The sequence below is a fragment of the Heterodontus francisci genome, chromosome 4, assembly GCF_036365525.1.
Source record: "Heterodontus francisci isolate sHetFra1 chromosome 4, sHetFra1.hap1, whole genome shotgun sequence".
Lineage (NCBI taxonomy): Eukaryota > Metazoa > Chordata > Chondrichthyes > Heterodontiformes > Heterodontidae > Heterodontus > Heterodontus francisci.
Genome location: NC_090374.1, coordinates 3,366,390 through 3,383,454, shown reverse-complemented (window position 1 = coordinate 3,383,454; position 17,065 = coordinate 3,366,390). Strand labels below are relative to the sequence as shown.

At 47.9% G+C, this 17,065-nt stretch overlaps 1 protein-coding gene across 2 annotated transcripts in view; it reads right to left on the bottom strand.

Annotated features, from left to right (window-relative positions):
- The window catches only part of LOC137368868 (calcyphosin-like protein), a 63,563-nt gene extending 51,300 nt beyond the window's left edge, over positions 1-12,263 (bottom strand). For both annotated transcript variants that reach the window (XM_068029083.1, XM_068029082.1), the window contains exons 1-2: positions 12,090-12,263; positions 1,380-1,589 (exon numbers count right to left, since the gene is read on the bottom strand). In XM_068029083.1, coding sequence (XP_067885184.1) covers positions 1,380-1,589; positions 12,090-12,254 — 375 coding nt within the window. In that variant the 5' untranslated portion in view covers positions 12,255-12,263. The remainder of the gene's footprint in view (positions 1-1,379; positions 1,590-12,089) is intronic.
- Positions 12,264-17,065: the final 4,802 nt, after the last annotated feature.

The following is a 17,065-nucleotide window of genomic DNA, read 5'->3' as shown; positions in this document are numbered from 1 at the left end:
TTAGCAATTCTCCAGTCCTCCCTGTGACCGCGTGGGTTTCCCCTGGGTGCTCTGGTTTCCTCCCACAGCCAAAGACTTACAGGTTGATAGGTAAATTGGCCATTGTAAATTGCCCCTAGTATAGGTAGGTGGTAGGAGAATGGTGGGGAATGTGGGATTAATGTAGAATTAGTATAAATGGGTGGTTGTTGGTCAGCACAGACTCGGTGAGCTGAAGGGCCTATTTCAGTGCTGTATCTCTCTATGACTCTAAGATTCTGAGAGGACATGACAGGGTAGATGCTGAGAGGATGTTGCCCCCCCTCTTGGTGAAATCGAGAACTAGGGAGCACAGTCAAGACGGAGATGAGGAGTAATTTCTTCTCTCAGAGGGCCATTAATCTTTGGAATTCGCTTCCCAGAGAGTAGTGGAGGCTGGGTTATTGAATATATTCAAGGCTTAGTTAGACTGATTTTTGATCAACAAGAGAGTCGAGGGTTATTGGAGGGCAGCAGGAAAGTGGAGTTAAGGCCACAATCAGATCAGCCATGATCTTATCAAATGGTGGAGCAGACTCCAGGGCTCAAATGGTTGTCTCCTGCTCCTATTTATGTTCTTACATTAATATTCCTGTGTTGATTTATAATGGTAACTTCCCATGTAAATGTGTCATGTTGTAATTACACTTTCCCACCAGTGGTGGCATTGCATATCGCGACTGCCAATTATCCCCCGCTTCAGCTGATGACAACACTTGGCCCCAATAACACCAGCAGCAGTCACCGTCTAGTAAGATGCTTAAGGTCGTGTGTACAGCCGGTGCTTTGTCACATTTCACTGTGAACAATGCTATGACAGATCTACACACCCTTGCATGTTCACACACTCTCCTCCATTAGAGGCACCCAGTTTTATAACTTTGCAGTGTTAGCTGAAGCTTTGATAATATTGCACAGCTAAATTTGTAAGAAAAGGTTAACAGTTAAACGGGTTAACGTCTCTGTTAAAGAAGTATTTGTCAGCTCACATCAATTTATACATTAATACCGTTAATGTAAATATTAATGCTAGACTGTTGAAGCAACAGTCACCACCACTGGGTTGGGTATCTGACCTCCAGCCTACCATTAGTGAGAGGGTGGGGGAGGGATAGATGGAGACCGGGGCTGGGGGATGAGTGTGCCGCCATCATTGGGCTTCGGTCGCTGTCTCCCAGCAATGGGTGGAAATACACGTCGTCACAGGCATGGGGGGCTGGGTGGTGGGAGCAGGACCAATTTCCTAGACTATGCACAGCAACTACCAACACACCACAGTAAGATCGCACAGCCTGTAATCCCCTGACAAAACGGGCTCCAGCTATTGAGCGACCAGCTCCCTCTCTCCCTCACTCACTCACAATTCCATCCTTATCATTGGGCGAGTCAAAGTTATCCAGGAAGATCCTGAAGACCTGCTCCTCCGTCCACTCCCCATTTTGATATTTGGGGTGGTGCTGGACATTGTACACTCCTCGTAGATCCTCAATGGTTATCACACCATCCCCTGTCTTGTCCAGTTTACGGAAGGCCTGTGCAATGATCTCTTTCCTTGCGTTGGACATTGGAGGCTGAGCAGGCAAAGAGACAGAGAGGGACACAAGGAAGATAGATGAATCCGCATCACTTGTTCTGGAACAGTGTGACTCCTGCACTCTGTGTAATACCAAGTAACACAGACTTGCAAGGCTACAGGGGATCGAGCCGGGGAGTTGGACTGACTGCGTAGATGTGGAGAGCCCACGTGGACTTAATGGGCCAAATGGCCTCCTCCTATGCTGTAAATTACTCTATGCCTCTTTCAGGACACATGTGTACCCAATCCCCAAATCCTTGGGACAGCATACTCACGGTTGTTGTGAATGACTACATATCTGCACCATTACCAAAATCACCTACTTCCACCTGTAATATACCCCACCTCAGCTACATGCTGCTGAAACCATCACCTAAATCTTTGTCACAAAAACAAGAAATGCTGGAATCACTCAGCAGGTCTGGCAGCATCTGTGGAAAGAGAAGCAGAGTTAACGTTTCGGGTCAGTGACCCTTCATCGGGTTCCGAAGAAGGGTCACTGACCCGAAACGTTAATTCTGCTTCTCTTTCCACAGATGCTGCCAGACCTGCTGAGTGATTCCAGCATTTCTTGTTTTTGTTTCAGACTTCCAGCATCCGCAGTATTTTGCTTTTACATAAATCTTTGTAACCTCCTCACTCGACTGTGTAAACTTGATCTTATCCAGAACTCACAACAAGACCCATTCACCCGTCACCCCTGTGCTAAATGACCTACACTGACTCCCAGTTAAGTAATGCCTCGATTTTGAAAATCTTATCCTTGTTTTCAAATCCCTCCATGGCCTCCCTATCTCTGTAATCTCCTCTAGCCCTACAACCCCATAAGGAGACCAGAAGGAGTTGGAGCTCAGCAAGAGCAGAGCAGGATAAAAGGCACAGCAGCAGAGCAGGCTTGTGGCCAGAAGGAGCACAGGTAAAAATTGGAAGAGTGAGGTAAAGAGTGAAGTCAGAGCCAGTGCAGAGAGGAAGGTGCGGCAAAACCTAAGGGAACAAAGATCACTATTGAGGGTAAGTATTGAGGTAAGGATCTAAGATAAGGAACTAGAATAATTTATTAGGGGTCTTAAATCTTGTTTGTTTTTAAAGTCTTAAGTTTTATTTCAAATAAATTTAATTAGTAGACCAATAAATAAAGGCATGGCAGGGCACCTCAGTTCCTTCAGATGCACATCTGAACTCCAGGCTGCTTTTCATGCCCTGGACAGCTACATGCGCAGGAAGTGCCATCAGGTGGAGCAGCTTGAGCTCTGTGTTTTGTGGCTTACTTGGTACCAGCTCTGCCTCTGAGCCAGAAGGCTCCAGGCACGAGTCCAACTCTAGGACCTGATGGCCACAGAAGGAGAGTTCACAACACAGCCTATCAGGTTGTTAATCAGTGTGTGAATCCTTCCAATGCTCCACACTATTCTCCAAGGGAAAGAGTTTGAAGATACAGAAAAACAAACCCACATTGTTGAACTCAATGTTGAGTCTGGAAGGCTGTAACGTGCCTAATTGAAAGACGAGGTGCTGTTCCTCGAGCTTATGTTGAGCTTCTTTAGAACACTGCAGGAAACCGAGGACAAAGAGGTCAGTGTTAGAGCAGGGTGAAGAATTAAAATGACAGAAAACCGGATGCTTGGGGTCATGCTTGCAGACTGAACGGAGGTGTTCCACAAAGCAGTCACCCAACCAGCATTTGGACCAGTGTAAAATGGATCATATTGTCAGCAGTGAATACAATATACTAACTTGAGAGAAGTACACATAAATCACTGTTTCACCTGGAAAGTGTGTTTGAAGCCTTGGACAGTCAGAGAAGTAAAAGGGCAAGTGTTGCTTCTCCTGTGCTTGCATGTAAAGGTGCCATGGGAAGGAGAGGGGGTGTTGGGTGCTACTGAGGAATGGAATAATCCCTTTGGAATACTGAAAGAGGAGGGGAAGATGTGTTTGGTGGTGGCATCACACTGGAGGTGGCAGAAATGGCAGCAGAGGATTTGTTGAACACCGATGCTGGTTGGGTGGAAGGTGAGGTCAAGGAGAACCTTATTGTGGTTCTGAGAGGGAGGGGAAGGGATGAGAGCAGAAGTGCGGAAAATGGGACGGACACAGTCTAGGGCCCTGTCAACCATGGTGGGGAAGTCTTCAGTTAAGGAAAATGGAAGACAAATCAGAAGCACCGGTATGGAGCACTGCATCATCAGAACAGATGCGACAGAGACAGAGAAACTGGGAGAACGGAATGGAGTCCTTACAGAAAGCAAGGTGTGAGGATCTGTAGTCGAGGTAGCTGTGGGACTCACCGGAGATGGGTAAAAGGGGTTTTCCCCCTTCTGACACTGAACAATCTGCCCTTAGCCAAAGCTTCAGCTTCATCCCCTTACACCCCCACCCCAATGAATTTCAAGTTCTCCTTCTGTCGCCTCCCCCTCCACACCAACTTCTTTGGCCAGAAGTTTTCCCCCATACAGCAAACCCTTTTACTCGTCTCCAGTATTCTCCCTCCACCTGGACCCCTCCCTCTGGCCTCTTACTCTCTCGATCTTTTCATTGGCCATCTGCCCCCCTCACTCACTCGTTCTAACCTGTCTCCCTTTGAACTTGCTGCACTCCGCTCTCTCAGGTCCAATCCTATCATCATCAAACCTCTGACAACGGTGGTGCTGCTGTTGTCTGGCAAAATTACCTCTACCTTGTAGAGGTCAAATGCTAACTCTCCAACACTTCCTCCTACCTCCCCCTAGACCAGGACCTCACCAGCGAACATCAAGCCATTGTTTCCAAGACTGACCTCATCTCCTCTGGGGATTTTCCCTCCACAGCCTTCAACCTCATAGCTCCCCCAACCCCGAACACCTTGCTTCTACTCCTTCCCAAGATCCACAAATAGAATTTCGATGGTAGATCTAACATTTCAGCCAGTCCCTGCCCCACTGAACTGATTTTTTCTCCCTGTCCAGTCTCTTCCGCCCTACATCTGTGACTCTTCCGATGCCCTCTGTCACTTTAATAATTTCCAGTTCTCTGGCCTAACTGTCTCCTATCCAACATGGATGCCTAATCTTTCTACACCTCTATCCTTCACCAGGACGGACTGAGGGCTCTCCACTTCTTCCTTGAATGAAAACCCAATCAGCCTCCATCCACCACCACCCCCCTCTACCTGGCTCAACTGTTCTCACATTGAACAACTTCTCCTTTAAATCCAAATAAAAGGTGTATTTGGGTTGCTACGGGTCCCCATGGGTCTTAACTATGCCTGCCTTTTTGCAGGATACGTAGAAACAGGAGCAGGAGTCGGCCATTCGGGCCCTCGAGCCTGCTCCATCATTTAATATCATGGCTTATCTGATTATGGCCTTATCTCCACTTTCCTGTCTGCACCACACCTCCCCCCACCGCCCCCACAACCCTTGACTCCCTCGTAGATCAAAAATCTGTCTAACTCAGTCCTGAATATATTTAATGACCCAGCCTCCACTGCTCTCTGGGGAAGAGAAGTCCAAAGATTAATGACCCTGAGAGAAGAAATTCCTCCTCATCTCCATCTTAAAAGGGTGACCCCTTATTTTGAAACTGTGCTCCCAGTTCTAAACTCCCCCATGGGGGAAACATCCTCTCAGCATCTACTCTGTCAAGCCCCTTCAGAATCTTATATGTTTCAATAAGATCACCTCTCATTCTTCTAAACTGCAATGAGTATAGGCCCAACCTGCTGAACCTTTCCTCATAAGACAACCCCTTCATCCCAGGAATCAAACTAGTGAATCTTCACTAGTTAACAAAGTGAGCGCTGGTCCTATAGAAAGTGAGTCGGCAAATTAATAATGGATAATAAGGAGATGGCAGATGAATTGAACAGATATTTTGCACTGATCTTCACTATTGAGGATACAAGTAACACAAGTAATACAAGGTTCCGTTAGATTGGAAAGTTGCGAATCCAACTCCTTTATTCAAAAAGGGAGGGAGACAGAAAGCAGGAAACTACAGGCTAGTTAGCTTAACATCTGTCTTAGAGAAAATGCTAGAAGCTATTATTAAATACATTCCAGCAGGGCATTTAGAACAATTCAAGGTAATCAGGCAGTCAACATGGATTTGTGAGCGGGAAATAACTTTTAACCAATTTATTGGAGTTCTTTGTGGGAGTTACATGTGCTGTGGATAAAGGGGAACCAGTGGATGTACTGTACTTAGATTTCCAGAAGACATCTGATAAGGTGCCACATCAAAAATCTTTGCGGAAAATAAAAGCTCATGGTGTAGGGGGGGTAACATATTGACATGGATAAAAGATTGGTTAGCTAACAGGAAACAGAGAGTCGGCATAAATGGGTCATTTTCTGGTTGGCAAGATGTAACGAGTGGTGTGTCACAGGGATCTGTGCTGGGGCCTCAACTTTTTTACAATTTATATAAATGACTGGGATGAAGAGACCAAAGGTATGGTTGCTAAATTTACTGATGACACAAAGATAGGTAGGAAAGTAAGTTGTGAAGAGGACATAAGGGGGCTACAAAGGGTTATAGATAGGTTAAGTGAGTGGGCAAAGATCTGGCAAATGGAGTATCATGTGGGAAAATGTGAAATTGTCCACTTTGGCAGGAAGAATAAAAAAGCATATTATCTAAATGGTGAGAGATTGCAGAGCTCTGAGATGCAGAGGGATCTGGGTGTCCCAGTGCATGAATCACAAAAGGTTAGTATGCAGGTGCAGCAAGTAATTAGGAAAGCTAACAGAATGTTATTGTTTATTGTGAGGGGAATTGAATACAAAAGTAGGGAGGTTATGCTTCAGCTATACAGGGCATTGGTGAGACCACATCTGGAGTACTGTGTACTGGTCTCCTTATTTAAGGAATGATGTAAGTGTGTTGGAGGCAGTACAGAGAAGGTTTACCAGACTAATACCTGGAACGGGCGGACTGTCTTATGAGGAAAGATTGGACAGGCTAGGCTTGTATCCGCTGGAGTTTAGAAGAGTAAGGGGACTTGATTGAAACATGTAAGATCCTGAGGAGTCTTAACAGGGTGGATGTGGAAAGGATGTTTCCCCTTGTGGGAGAATCTAGGGGTCACTGTTTAAAAATAAGGGGTTGCCCATTTAAGACAGAGATGAGGAGAAATTGTTTTCTCTCAGAGGGTCGTGAGTCTTTGGAATTCTCTTCCTCAAAAGGCAGTGGAAGCAGAGTCTTTGAATATTAAGGCAGAGTTAGATAGATTCTTGATAAGCAAGGGGGTGGAAGGTTATCGGGGGTAGGTGGAAATGTGGAGTAATCAGTTCAGCCAGGAGCTTATTGAATGGCGGAGCCAAGTGGCTTACTACTTCTCCTAATTAGTATGTTCATATGTTCTCTGAACTGCTTCCAATGCAAGTGAGGAGACCAAAACTGTACACAAGACTGTAGAGGTGGTCTCACCAGTGCCCTGGACAGTTCTAGCAAGACTTCTCCACTTTTATACGCCATCTCCCTTGCAATTAATGCCAATATTCCATTTGCCATCCTAAGTACTTGCTGTACTTGCATGCTAACTTTTTTGTGATTCATATACGAGGACACCTTAGTCCCTCTGTACCACCAGGTTCTGCAATCTCTCTCCATTTAATCTGTTTCACCTAGTTCTGATGAAAAGTCACAGACCTGAAACCTTAACTTTGCTTCTCTCTCCACAGATGTTGCCAGATCTGAGTATTTCCAGCACTTTTTGTTTTTATATTAGTGGTGAATGGTTGTTTTTTGGACTGATGGTCATATTGTGGGGTTCCCAAGAGGTCAGTATTAGAACCACTGCTTTTCTTAATATATATTATACAACAGATGCCCCTCTACTTTGCTTTCATTGATCTCACCAAAGCCTTTGACCTCGTCAGCAGACGTGGTCTCTTCAGACTACTAGAAAAGATTGGATGCCCACCAAAACTACTAAGTATCATCACCTCATTCCATGACAATATGAAAGGCACAATTCAGCATAGCGGCACCTCATCAGACCCCTTTCCTATCCTGAGTGGCGTGAAACAGGGCTGTGTTCTCGCACCCACACTGTTTGGGATTTTTTTCTCCCTGCTGCTCTCACATGCGTTCAAGGCTTCAGAAGAAGGAATTTTCCTCCACACAAGATCAGGGGGCAGGTTGTTCAACCTTGCCCATCTAAGAGCGAAGTCCAAAGTACGGAAAGTCCTCATCAGAGAACTCCTCTTTGCTGACAATGCTGCTTTAACATCCCACACTGAAGAGTGTCTGTAGAGTCTCATCGACAGGTTTGCGGTTGCCTGCAATGAATTTGGCCTAACCATCAGCCTCAAGAAAACGAACATCATGGGGCAGGACGTCAGAAATGCTCCATCCATCAATATTGGTGACCACACTCTGGAAGTGGTTCAAGAGTTCACCTACCTAAGCTCAACTATCACCAGTAACCTGTCCTGAGATGCAGAAATCAACAAGCGCATGGGAAAGGCTTCCACTGCTATGTCCAGACTGGCCAAGAGAGTGTGGGAAAATGGCGCACTGACACGGAACACAAAAGTCCGAGTGTATCAAGCCTGTGTCCTCAGTACCTTGCTCTATGGCAGCGAGGCCTGGACAACGTATGTCAGCCAAGAGCGGAGTCTCAATTCATTCCATCTTCGCTGCCTCCGGAGAATACTTGGCATCAGGTGGCAGGACCGTATCTCCAACACAGAAGTCCTCGAGGCGGCCAACATCCCCAGCTTATACACACTACTGAGTCAGCGGCGCTTGAGATGGCTTGGCCATGTGAGCCGCATGGAAGATGGCAGGATCCCCAAAGACACATTGTACAGCGAGCTCGCCACTGGTATCAGACCCACCGGCCGTCCATGTCTCCGTTTTAAAGACGTCTGCAAACGCGACATGAAGTCCCGTGACATTGATCACAAGTTGTGGGAGTCAGTTGCCAGCGTTCGCCAGAGCTGGCGGGCAGCCATAAAGGCGGGGCTAAAGTGTGGCGAGTCGAAGAGACTTAGTAGTTGGCAGGAAAAAAGACAGAGGCGCAAGGGGAGAGCCAACTGTGTAACAGCCCCGACAAACAAATTTTTCTGCAGCACCTGTGGAAGAGTCTGTCACTCTAGAATTGGCCTTTATAGTCACTCCAGGCACTGCTTCACACACCACTGACCACCTCCAGGCACTTACCCATTGTCTCTCGAGATAAGGAGGCCAAAGAAAGAAAGAAAGAAAGATTAATAACCTAGACTTGGGTGTGCAGGGCACATTTTCAAAATTTGCAGATGAGAGAAAACTTGGAAGTATTGTGAACCATGAGGAGGATAGGGAATAGAGGGATATGGGCCCCGGAAGTGCAGAAGGTGTTAGTTTAGGCAGGCATCAAGATCAGCGCAGGCTTGGAGGGCCGGATGGCCTGTTCCTGTGCTGTACTGTTCTTTGTTCGTTCTTGATAGTGATAAACCTCAAGAGGACATAGACAGGTGGTGGAATGAATGGAGATGTAGCAGATGAAATTTAATGCAGAGAAGTGTGAAGCGATTTATTTGGGTAGGAAGCACGAGGGGAGGCAATATAAAATAAAGGGTACAATTCTAAAGGGGGTGCAGGAGCAGAGCGACCTGGGGGTATATGTGCACAAATCATTGGTGGTGGTAGAGCAGGTTGAGAATGTGGTTAAAAAGGTATATGGGATCCTGGGCTTTATAAACAGAGGCATAAGAGTACAAAAGCAAGAAAGTTATGATGAACCTTTACAAAACACTAGTTTGGCCTCAACTGGAATAGTCTGTCCAATTCTGGCCACCATGCTTTAAGAAGGATGTGAAGGCCTTAGAGAGGTTGCAGAAAAGATTTAGGAGAATGGATCCAGGGATGATGGACTTCAGTCATGGGTAGATTGGAGAATTGGGTTACTCTCTTTAAAAAGGTTGCGAGGAGATTTGATAAATGTGTTCAAAATTGTGAGTGGCCTAGCCAGGGTAGTTGAAGAGAATGCGTTTCCATTGGTGGAAGGGTCGAGAACCAGAGGACACCGATTTAAAGTGATTGGTAAAAGAACCAATGGCAACATGAGGAAAAACATTTTTATACAGCGTGGTTAGGATCTGGAATGCACTGCCTCAGAGGGTGCTGGAGACAGATTCAATCAAGCCTTTCAACAGCGAGTTGGATAAGCACCTGAACAGAAAAAATTGCAGGGATACAGAGAAAGGGACGAGCTGAGTTTCTCTAACAGAGGTAGCACAGACTTGACAGGCCAAATGGCCTCCTTCTGTGCTGCAATCATTCTATGATTCTATACCTGTGCTCATTTAATTCTGGCATTTTGAGTTTCCCCAATTTAATTGCTCCACCACTGGTGGCCGTGCCTTCAGCTGCCCGAGTCCTCAGCTTTCGAATTCCCTCTGTACACTTCTCCCCTCCTTTAAGACACCTGTTAAAAGCTACCTCTTTGACTAAGCTTTCAGTCATCTGCCCTAATAGCTCCTTTTGTGGCTCGGCGTTGAATTTTATTTGATAACACGCCAGTTAAGTGCTTTGGGACATCTTACTGCATTAAAAGTGCTTATATAAATACTTTTCAAGAAAGGAGGTATAGAGAAAACAGGGAACTGCAGGCCAGTTAGCCTATCATCAGTCATTGGAAAGATGCTGGAAACCATTATGAAAGAAGTTTTAACATTGCACTTGGAAAAGCATAGTATGTTTAGAACAAGTCAGCATGGTTTTACTAAAGGGAGATCCTGTTTGACAAATTTATTAGAGTTTTTTGAGGATGTAGCGAGTGGGGTAGATAAAGGGGAACCAGTAGATGTAGTATACCCGGATTTTCAAAAGGCATTCGATAAGGTGCCACACAAAAGATTAATAGGCAAGATAAGGGCTCATGGTGCTAGGGGTAATATATTAGCATGGATAGAGGATTGGTTAACAGACAGGAAGCAGTGAGTGGGCATAAATGGGGCATTTTCAAGTTGGCAGGCAGTGAATAGTGGGGTGCCACAAGGATCAGTGCTGGGGGCTCAGCTATTTACACTCTATATTAATGATGTATCTAAGGTTGCTGATGATACAAAGTTTGGTGGAAAGGTAAGCTGCGGGGAGGATGTAGAGAGGCTGCAAAGAGATATAGACAGGTTACGTGAGTCGGCAACAAGATGGTAAATGGAGTATAATTTAGGGAAGTGTGAAGTTGTTCACTTTGGTTGTAAAAATAGAAAAGCAGAATATTTTTTAAAAGGTGTGAAACTGCTAAGTGTTGGGAGTACTCGTACAAGGAACGCACAAAGTTAACATGCAGGTGCAGCAGGCTATTCGGAAGGCAAATGGCATGTTGGCCTTTATTGCAAGGAGATTGGAGTACAGGGATAAAGAAGTCTTACTAAAATTATATACAGGGCTTTGCTGAGACCGCACCTGGAATACTGTGTGCAGTTTTGGTCTCCACATTTAAGAAAGGATATACTTGCACTGGAGGCAGTGCAGCAAAGATTTACTAAATTGGTCCCTGTGGTGAGGGGGTTGTCCTATGATGAGAGGCTGAGTAAATTGGGCCTATATTCTCTGGAGTTTAGAAGAATCAGAGGTGATCTAATTGAGACATACAAGATTCTGACAGGGCTTAGAAGCTGAGAGATTGTTCCCACTGGTCAGGGGATCTAGAACATGGGGACACAGTCTCAGGATAAGGGGTCAATCATTCAGGACTGAGATGAGGAGAAATTACTTCACTCAAAGGGTTGTGAATCTTTGGAATTCTCTATCCCAGAGGGTTGTGGATCCTCCATCACTGAATACATTTAAGGCTGGGATAGATAGATTTTTGGTCTTGCAGGGAATCAAGGCATATGGGAGCAGGCAGGAAAGTGGAATTGAAGCCCAAGATCAGCCATGATCGTACTGAATGGCGGAGCAGGCTCGATGGGCTATATGGTCTACTTCTGCTCCTATTTCTTGTGTTTTTGTACAAGTTGTTGCTGTTTTACAACATTAAAGGTGCTACAGAAATGCAAGTTGAGACACTGGTGGAATTTTGTGCTAGCTGCGGGGGTCTCAACGTCGAGGGAAACCAATTCCGAGATCCCCGCGACCCTCTTCTACAGAAGGTCCGCCAAATTTAGTGCCAATCCATCACTTAACTGGACAGCAGTGGCTTCAGTACAATTTAGGACCCTGCTGCCGGAAGCCCTGGCCTTGCAGAGCTGTCGGCCATTTACAGGCAGTGGCTGCTTCTGTAGCTGTAGCGACCAGACACCGAGGATTGGCGCTGGAACAGGGCTTAAGGTAGGTCAAAGCAGGAGGGGTCTTGCAGGGTGGAGACTAAATTTTGATGGAGGCTGGATGGTGGCGGGATTCCCCCCCCCACCACCATCCCACCCGATTTTATGTTCTCACCGCCTCCAAACCCGCCGCGAGGGAGCGCATAAAATTCCACCCACTGTCTCAGTGCAACAAGTCAAAGGGACTCAGTTGCCTGCAAGAGTCACAAACATTACAGGCCACTCAAGGAATACCACTGCCAATACTCGTCACTCACCCGCAGTGCCATGAGGAACTCATCAAAGTCAATGGTTCCACTTGCATCCTTGTCAAAACATTTGAAACATGCTTCCACATCCTCCTTCTCCATCAGCACACCGTAATCATTCAGACCCTTTGCAAACTCTTTAAAGTCGAGTGACCGATTGTTGTCATCATCCATGATACGGAACACCCTACATCACACAGAAAAATCCATTGGGCAGGACAAGTTAAGGCAGCTGTTAAAAAAGCAAAGGCAAAATACTACAGATGCTGGAAATCTGAAATATAAACAGAAGGTGCTGGAAATACTAGCATATCTGGCAGCATCCATTGAAAGAAAAACAGGTGCTACAGAAATGATTTTCCCTCCACAGATGCTACCTAACCTGCTGGGTATTTCCAGCACTTTCTGCTTTTATTTCAGATTTACAGCATCTGCAGTACTTTGCTTTCATTTTACTGTCAGTTTCTTTTATCTCAACTTCCTTTGGTTCCGTATATACAGGAACTGCAAATTCACCCAGGTTCACTTAGAGTGAGAAGCCTGTTTGTGACAGTGTAAAGCTTAGCCTATTGATGCTGTGCAATGATGTGAGTGTGAGAGAGTGAGGAGAATGGGTGTTAAGTGTCAGTCCCGTGCATTGAGGTTACTATCTGAGTATTGGAAATCAATCAACAGGGGCTTAGTTCTAACGTCTACACTGTGTGAGACACTGAGCAGCATGGGGAAGGTGCCTGCAATCTGAGCAATTCCATATCAACCGAGTGCCTTAGGAAAGTCAAACATTACAGCTTTTGTTTGTCACGATCACAATCTTATTTGCTGAACCACAGCGTACACACACCACCAGTTTGCACAGCATGACCCTGAGGGCCAGCTCGGAGGGACAGAAGACAGGTTAAAACACACAGCTATTGGGAAATGCTATGCTGCTAGTGGGCAGGAAAGTGGAATTGAATCCCAAGATCAGCCATGATCGTATTGAATGGTGGAGCTGACTCGATGGGCCATATGGTCTATTCCTTCTCCTATTTCTTGTGTTTAGTTGTCAAGGGCATTTAGCGATGGGCAACAAATGCTGGCCTTGCCAGTGATGCCCACATCTGATGAAAGAATGAAAAAAAGCGCACTGTGAATTGGTCACTTGGTTAAGGTATATGGTGAATTGGTGATAGCTGCAATACACTCGGTTACGGTACATAGTTACTCGGTTACGATACACCTAGTGAGCTGGCCACAGGTGGCAGCTGCAAGATTTAAACATTTTAAAAGTACCTTTTCTTCATTTCACTTTGCTTCTGTGTTTCTTTAATTTCTTTGTTGGTGAATTTTTTCTGTGACGAAAGGAAAACATGGTTACTAGAGAAAACAAAAATCAGCAAATTGACTACGAAGTAACCTCTGGACCTGGGTATCCACAAGAGCAGAACAGTAAAGCTCCCACCAGCTCACCTGCTTCTCCTTGGGAAGGTAAGGTGCTCGCTCATTTCTCCTCAGTTCTTCACGATGTTGCCGATATGTTTCAACTCTCTGCTGCCTCTTGCGTTTCATCCATTCCCTAATTTCCTTCTGTTCCTGCTCACTTCTCTTTGGAGGCTTAGAACATCTACACATTGGAGAAACATAGAAAAAGTGAGCGTGCTTAGAGAAATGAGGAGTATCGGGATGTGGAAATACCCAAGTCAGGGTTAGATACAGAGTAAAGCTCCCTCTACACTGTCCCCATCAAATACTCCCAGGACAGGTACAGCATGGGGTTAGATACAGAGTAAAGCTCCCTCTACACTGTCCCCATCAAATACTCCCAGGACAGGTACAGCATGGGGTTAGATACAGAGTAAAGCTCCCTCTACACTGTCCCCATCAAATACTCCCAGGACAGGTACAGCATGGGGTTAGATACAGAGTAAAGCTCCCTCTACACTGTCCCCATCAAACACTCCCAGGACAGGTACAGCACGGGGTTAGATACAGAGTAAAGCTCCCTCTACACTGTCCCCATCAAACACTCCCAGGACAGGTACAGTACGGGGGTTAGATACAGAGTAAAGCTCCCTCTACACTGTCCCCATCAAATACTCCCAGGACAGGTACATCACTGGGGTTAGATACAGAGTAAAGCTCCCTCTACACTGTCCCCATCAAACACTCCCAGGACAGGTACAGTACGGGGTTAGATACAGAGTAAAGCTCCCTCTACACTGTCCCCATCAAACACTCCCAGGACAGGTACAGTACGGGGTTAGATACAGAGTAAAGCTCCCTCTACACTGTCCCCATCAAACACTCCCAGGACAGGTACAGCACGGGGATTGGCTGGGCAATTTGGAGCACTTCCTGCCAGCAATCAGGGGGAGCAGCTGTACCTGTGTTGCAGCAACTGCAGAGTGGAGAGTGGAGAAAGGTGAATACAGAGTGGAGAGTGGAGAAAGGTGAATACAGAGTGGAGAGTGGAAACTGCAGCAACTGGAGAGAGAGACTGGAGAAAGGTGAATACAGAGTGGAGGGAAACCATCAAGGAAGGCTGCAATTTTTTTGGAGAGGTGGGTGTCAGGGCACCTGAAAGACTCTTAAGTTTAAACTGTTTGGGGGAGGGAGAAGAGGCCTGAAGACTCAGGGGTGGGGCAGCCAAATCCAGTAGGGGCCCCTGTATTTGTATTGGTGTTTGCACACAGGGAGCTCCCTCCCCACCCCAACTGCCTGCTCGGGACAGCTGGAGTTGCCCGGGTGAAGACTGTCTTGTTAAAATCAGAAGAGGAGAGTACCAGGCGGCTCCAGCCGTCCCGGGCGAAGAAGCCTCCCCCAACTGGAAGACAACAAACAGTTTTGGACTAATTGTTATAAAGGTGCTCCAACTGGCAGCTGGATCAAACATCCTTTTCAGCCTTTCTCTCCCTTCCTCCACTTAGTCGCCTCAGTCACCTATCCTCCCCTTTTCCTTTACCATCCTACCCCATCCTCCTCTACTCCCACTCCACCTTGTTTAAAGTTTGCTTTTTAAAAAATTGTGTAAATTTGTTTTGTTTCTTGGGGGTGGACGTGGCTCTTAGACCCCATGGCAAGCCCTCCTTCACCAGTGGCGGGGCCTTCCCGTACATATGCTGCTGCAGCTGCTGCAACTGCACCTGTTGCCCCGTCACCGTTTGCTTTATTAACAACGAAGCATGGGGTCAAGAGCTACATCCACCCGAACATGACTATAGAGGCATGCGTGAAAGCAATGGCCGAGGTTGTCGGCCCTTCGGTCATTGTTGCAGCCTCTAAAATGTACGGGAAGGCAGTGTTATTCCTGAAGACCGAGCGGGCGGTGTCCCTGGCTCTGAGCAAGGGGCTCACCGTGGGCGGGACCTTTCTGCCAGTGGACCCCCTGGAGGCCACTGCGCAAAGGCTCATTCTATCCAATGTCCCACCCTTCATCCCTGGTGAGCTCCTCCTTCCCCACCTGCACCATCTGGGGGAGGTAAAGACGGGGCTCACTCCAGTCCCGCTCGGTCTTCGGGAGAACAGCCTCCGACACGTGTACTCCTTCCGCCGCCAGTTATTCATGCAGCTGGCACGGGAGGAGGTGACAGAGGGCCACTTTAATGTAGAATTCCAGGGGACGGCCTACCGCGTCTTCTGGACCTTGGACGGGGTGCGGTGCCATGTCTGTAAAGGGGTGGGGCATGTTCGTAAGAACTGCCCCGACCTCCCGGCTGCCAACTCCAACTCGGCGGCCCAGGGTGGCGACGCTGCACCTCCTCCCACGCCCCCTACACCTCCACCAGATACCATTCAGTCGGTACCGGAGGCTGTGGTTTTCACGGCCTCCGGCAGGGAGGGGGGTGACCGTCCAAGTGGAAGGAAGGCGCGGAGGAGAAATAAACATCGAGAGGCGCGTCCCCTGGACACCGTGACACTACCCGAGTCTGAGTTCAGCACAAAGCCCGATCTCGGGAAGTCAACTTGCCCCAGGGCTGGGCTCAGGCCCAGGGTGAATAAAAAAAAGGAGAGTGTGGAGGTGGAGGCCTCTGATGATATGGAGGTCTCTGAGCCTCTGCGCCCGAGTGGGAAAAAGAGGAGAAGGCACCCCTCCACAGAGGTAACAAGGGGCCCTGAGGCGCAGGGCCCATCTGTTGGAGGGGAGCTGTCTCCTGTTTCGGGTCCCCAGGTTTCCCCTACTGCCACCACCAAGGCTGCAAAGTCCGGGCAGGAGCACTCTATTCCTCAGGATGGAGGGGAGGGGAAGGCCCCGGTACTTGAGGCCCCTCCTGAAGGAGTAAGTGGGGCCCTGCTTGTGGTGGGGGAGCCTGGGGACGCCGCCCATTCTGCCACTGCTACTGGGTCGGGTGCCCTGAATGAAGGGGAGGGCGAGGCCCCAGAGGGTCGGGCCTCCCAGCCGGAGTCCACCACCAACCAGGAGACACCCGACCCAGTTATAACTGAGAATGCTGCCCCATCTGCTGGTCCTGTGGGTGCTGGCGGAGCGGGAGATGGCCTCCTCTCTCCGCCTCCAGTCTCGGCTCCGGCTGGTTTCCCGGAGTCCGGAACTTCTGTCTCCCCTGGACCACTCATTGGCCTGGGGACGGAGGTGGAGTGGGGTCCTGAACCGCTGGTGCCTACAGGCTCCAGTTTCACAATAGAACCCAGAGAGGACTCCTCCGCCATCGATCCTGGGGGTGGGATCGTGACGGAGGCGGGACCAGCTGGCGCGGCCGGGACGTCCGCCCCACAGTGTGTGGTGGATGTGTTGGCCGCTGGCGGTGACGACCCGGAGGAGGATGGGGATTCAGAGTGGGGCACGGAGGATGATCTTGATTCCATCGCCAGTGAGGTGGTGGAGTCCCTCGTGCCTCCCACCGAATCTCCTCTCATCCCCACGGCGGAACTCAGGGATTTCCTCGCGGCTTGCAGGGGTTGCCGCAATAAAATTCAGCTGGCCCTCGACCGTTGGTCGAATCTGGCGCTGATCATACAGTCCGTCCGTGCCGCCCTTAAGATAGCGGGCA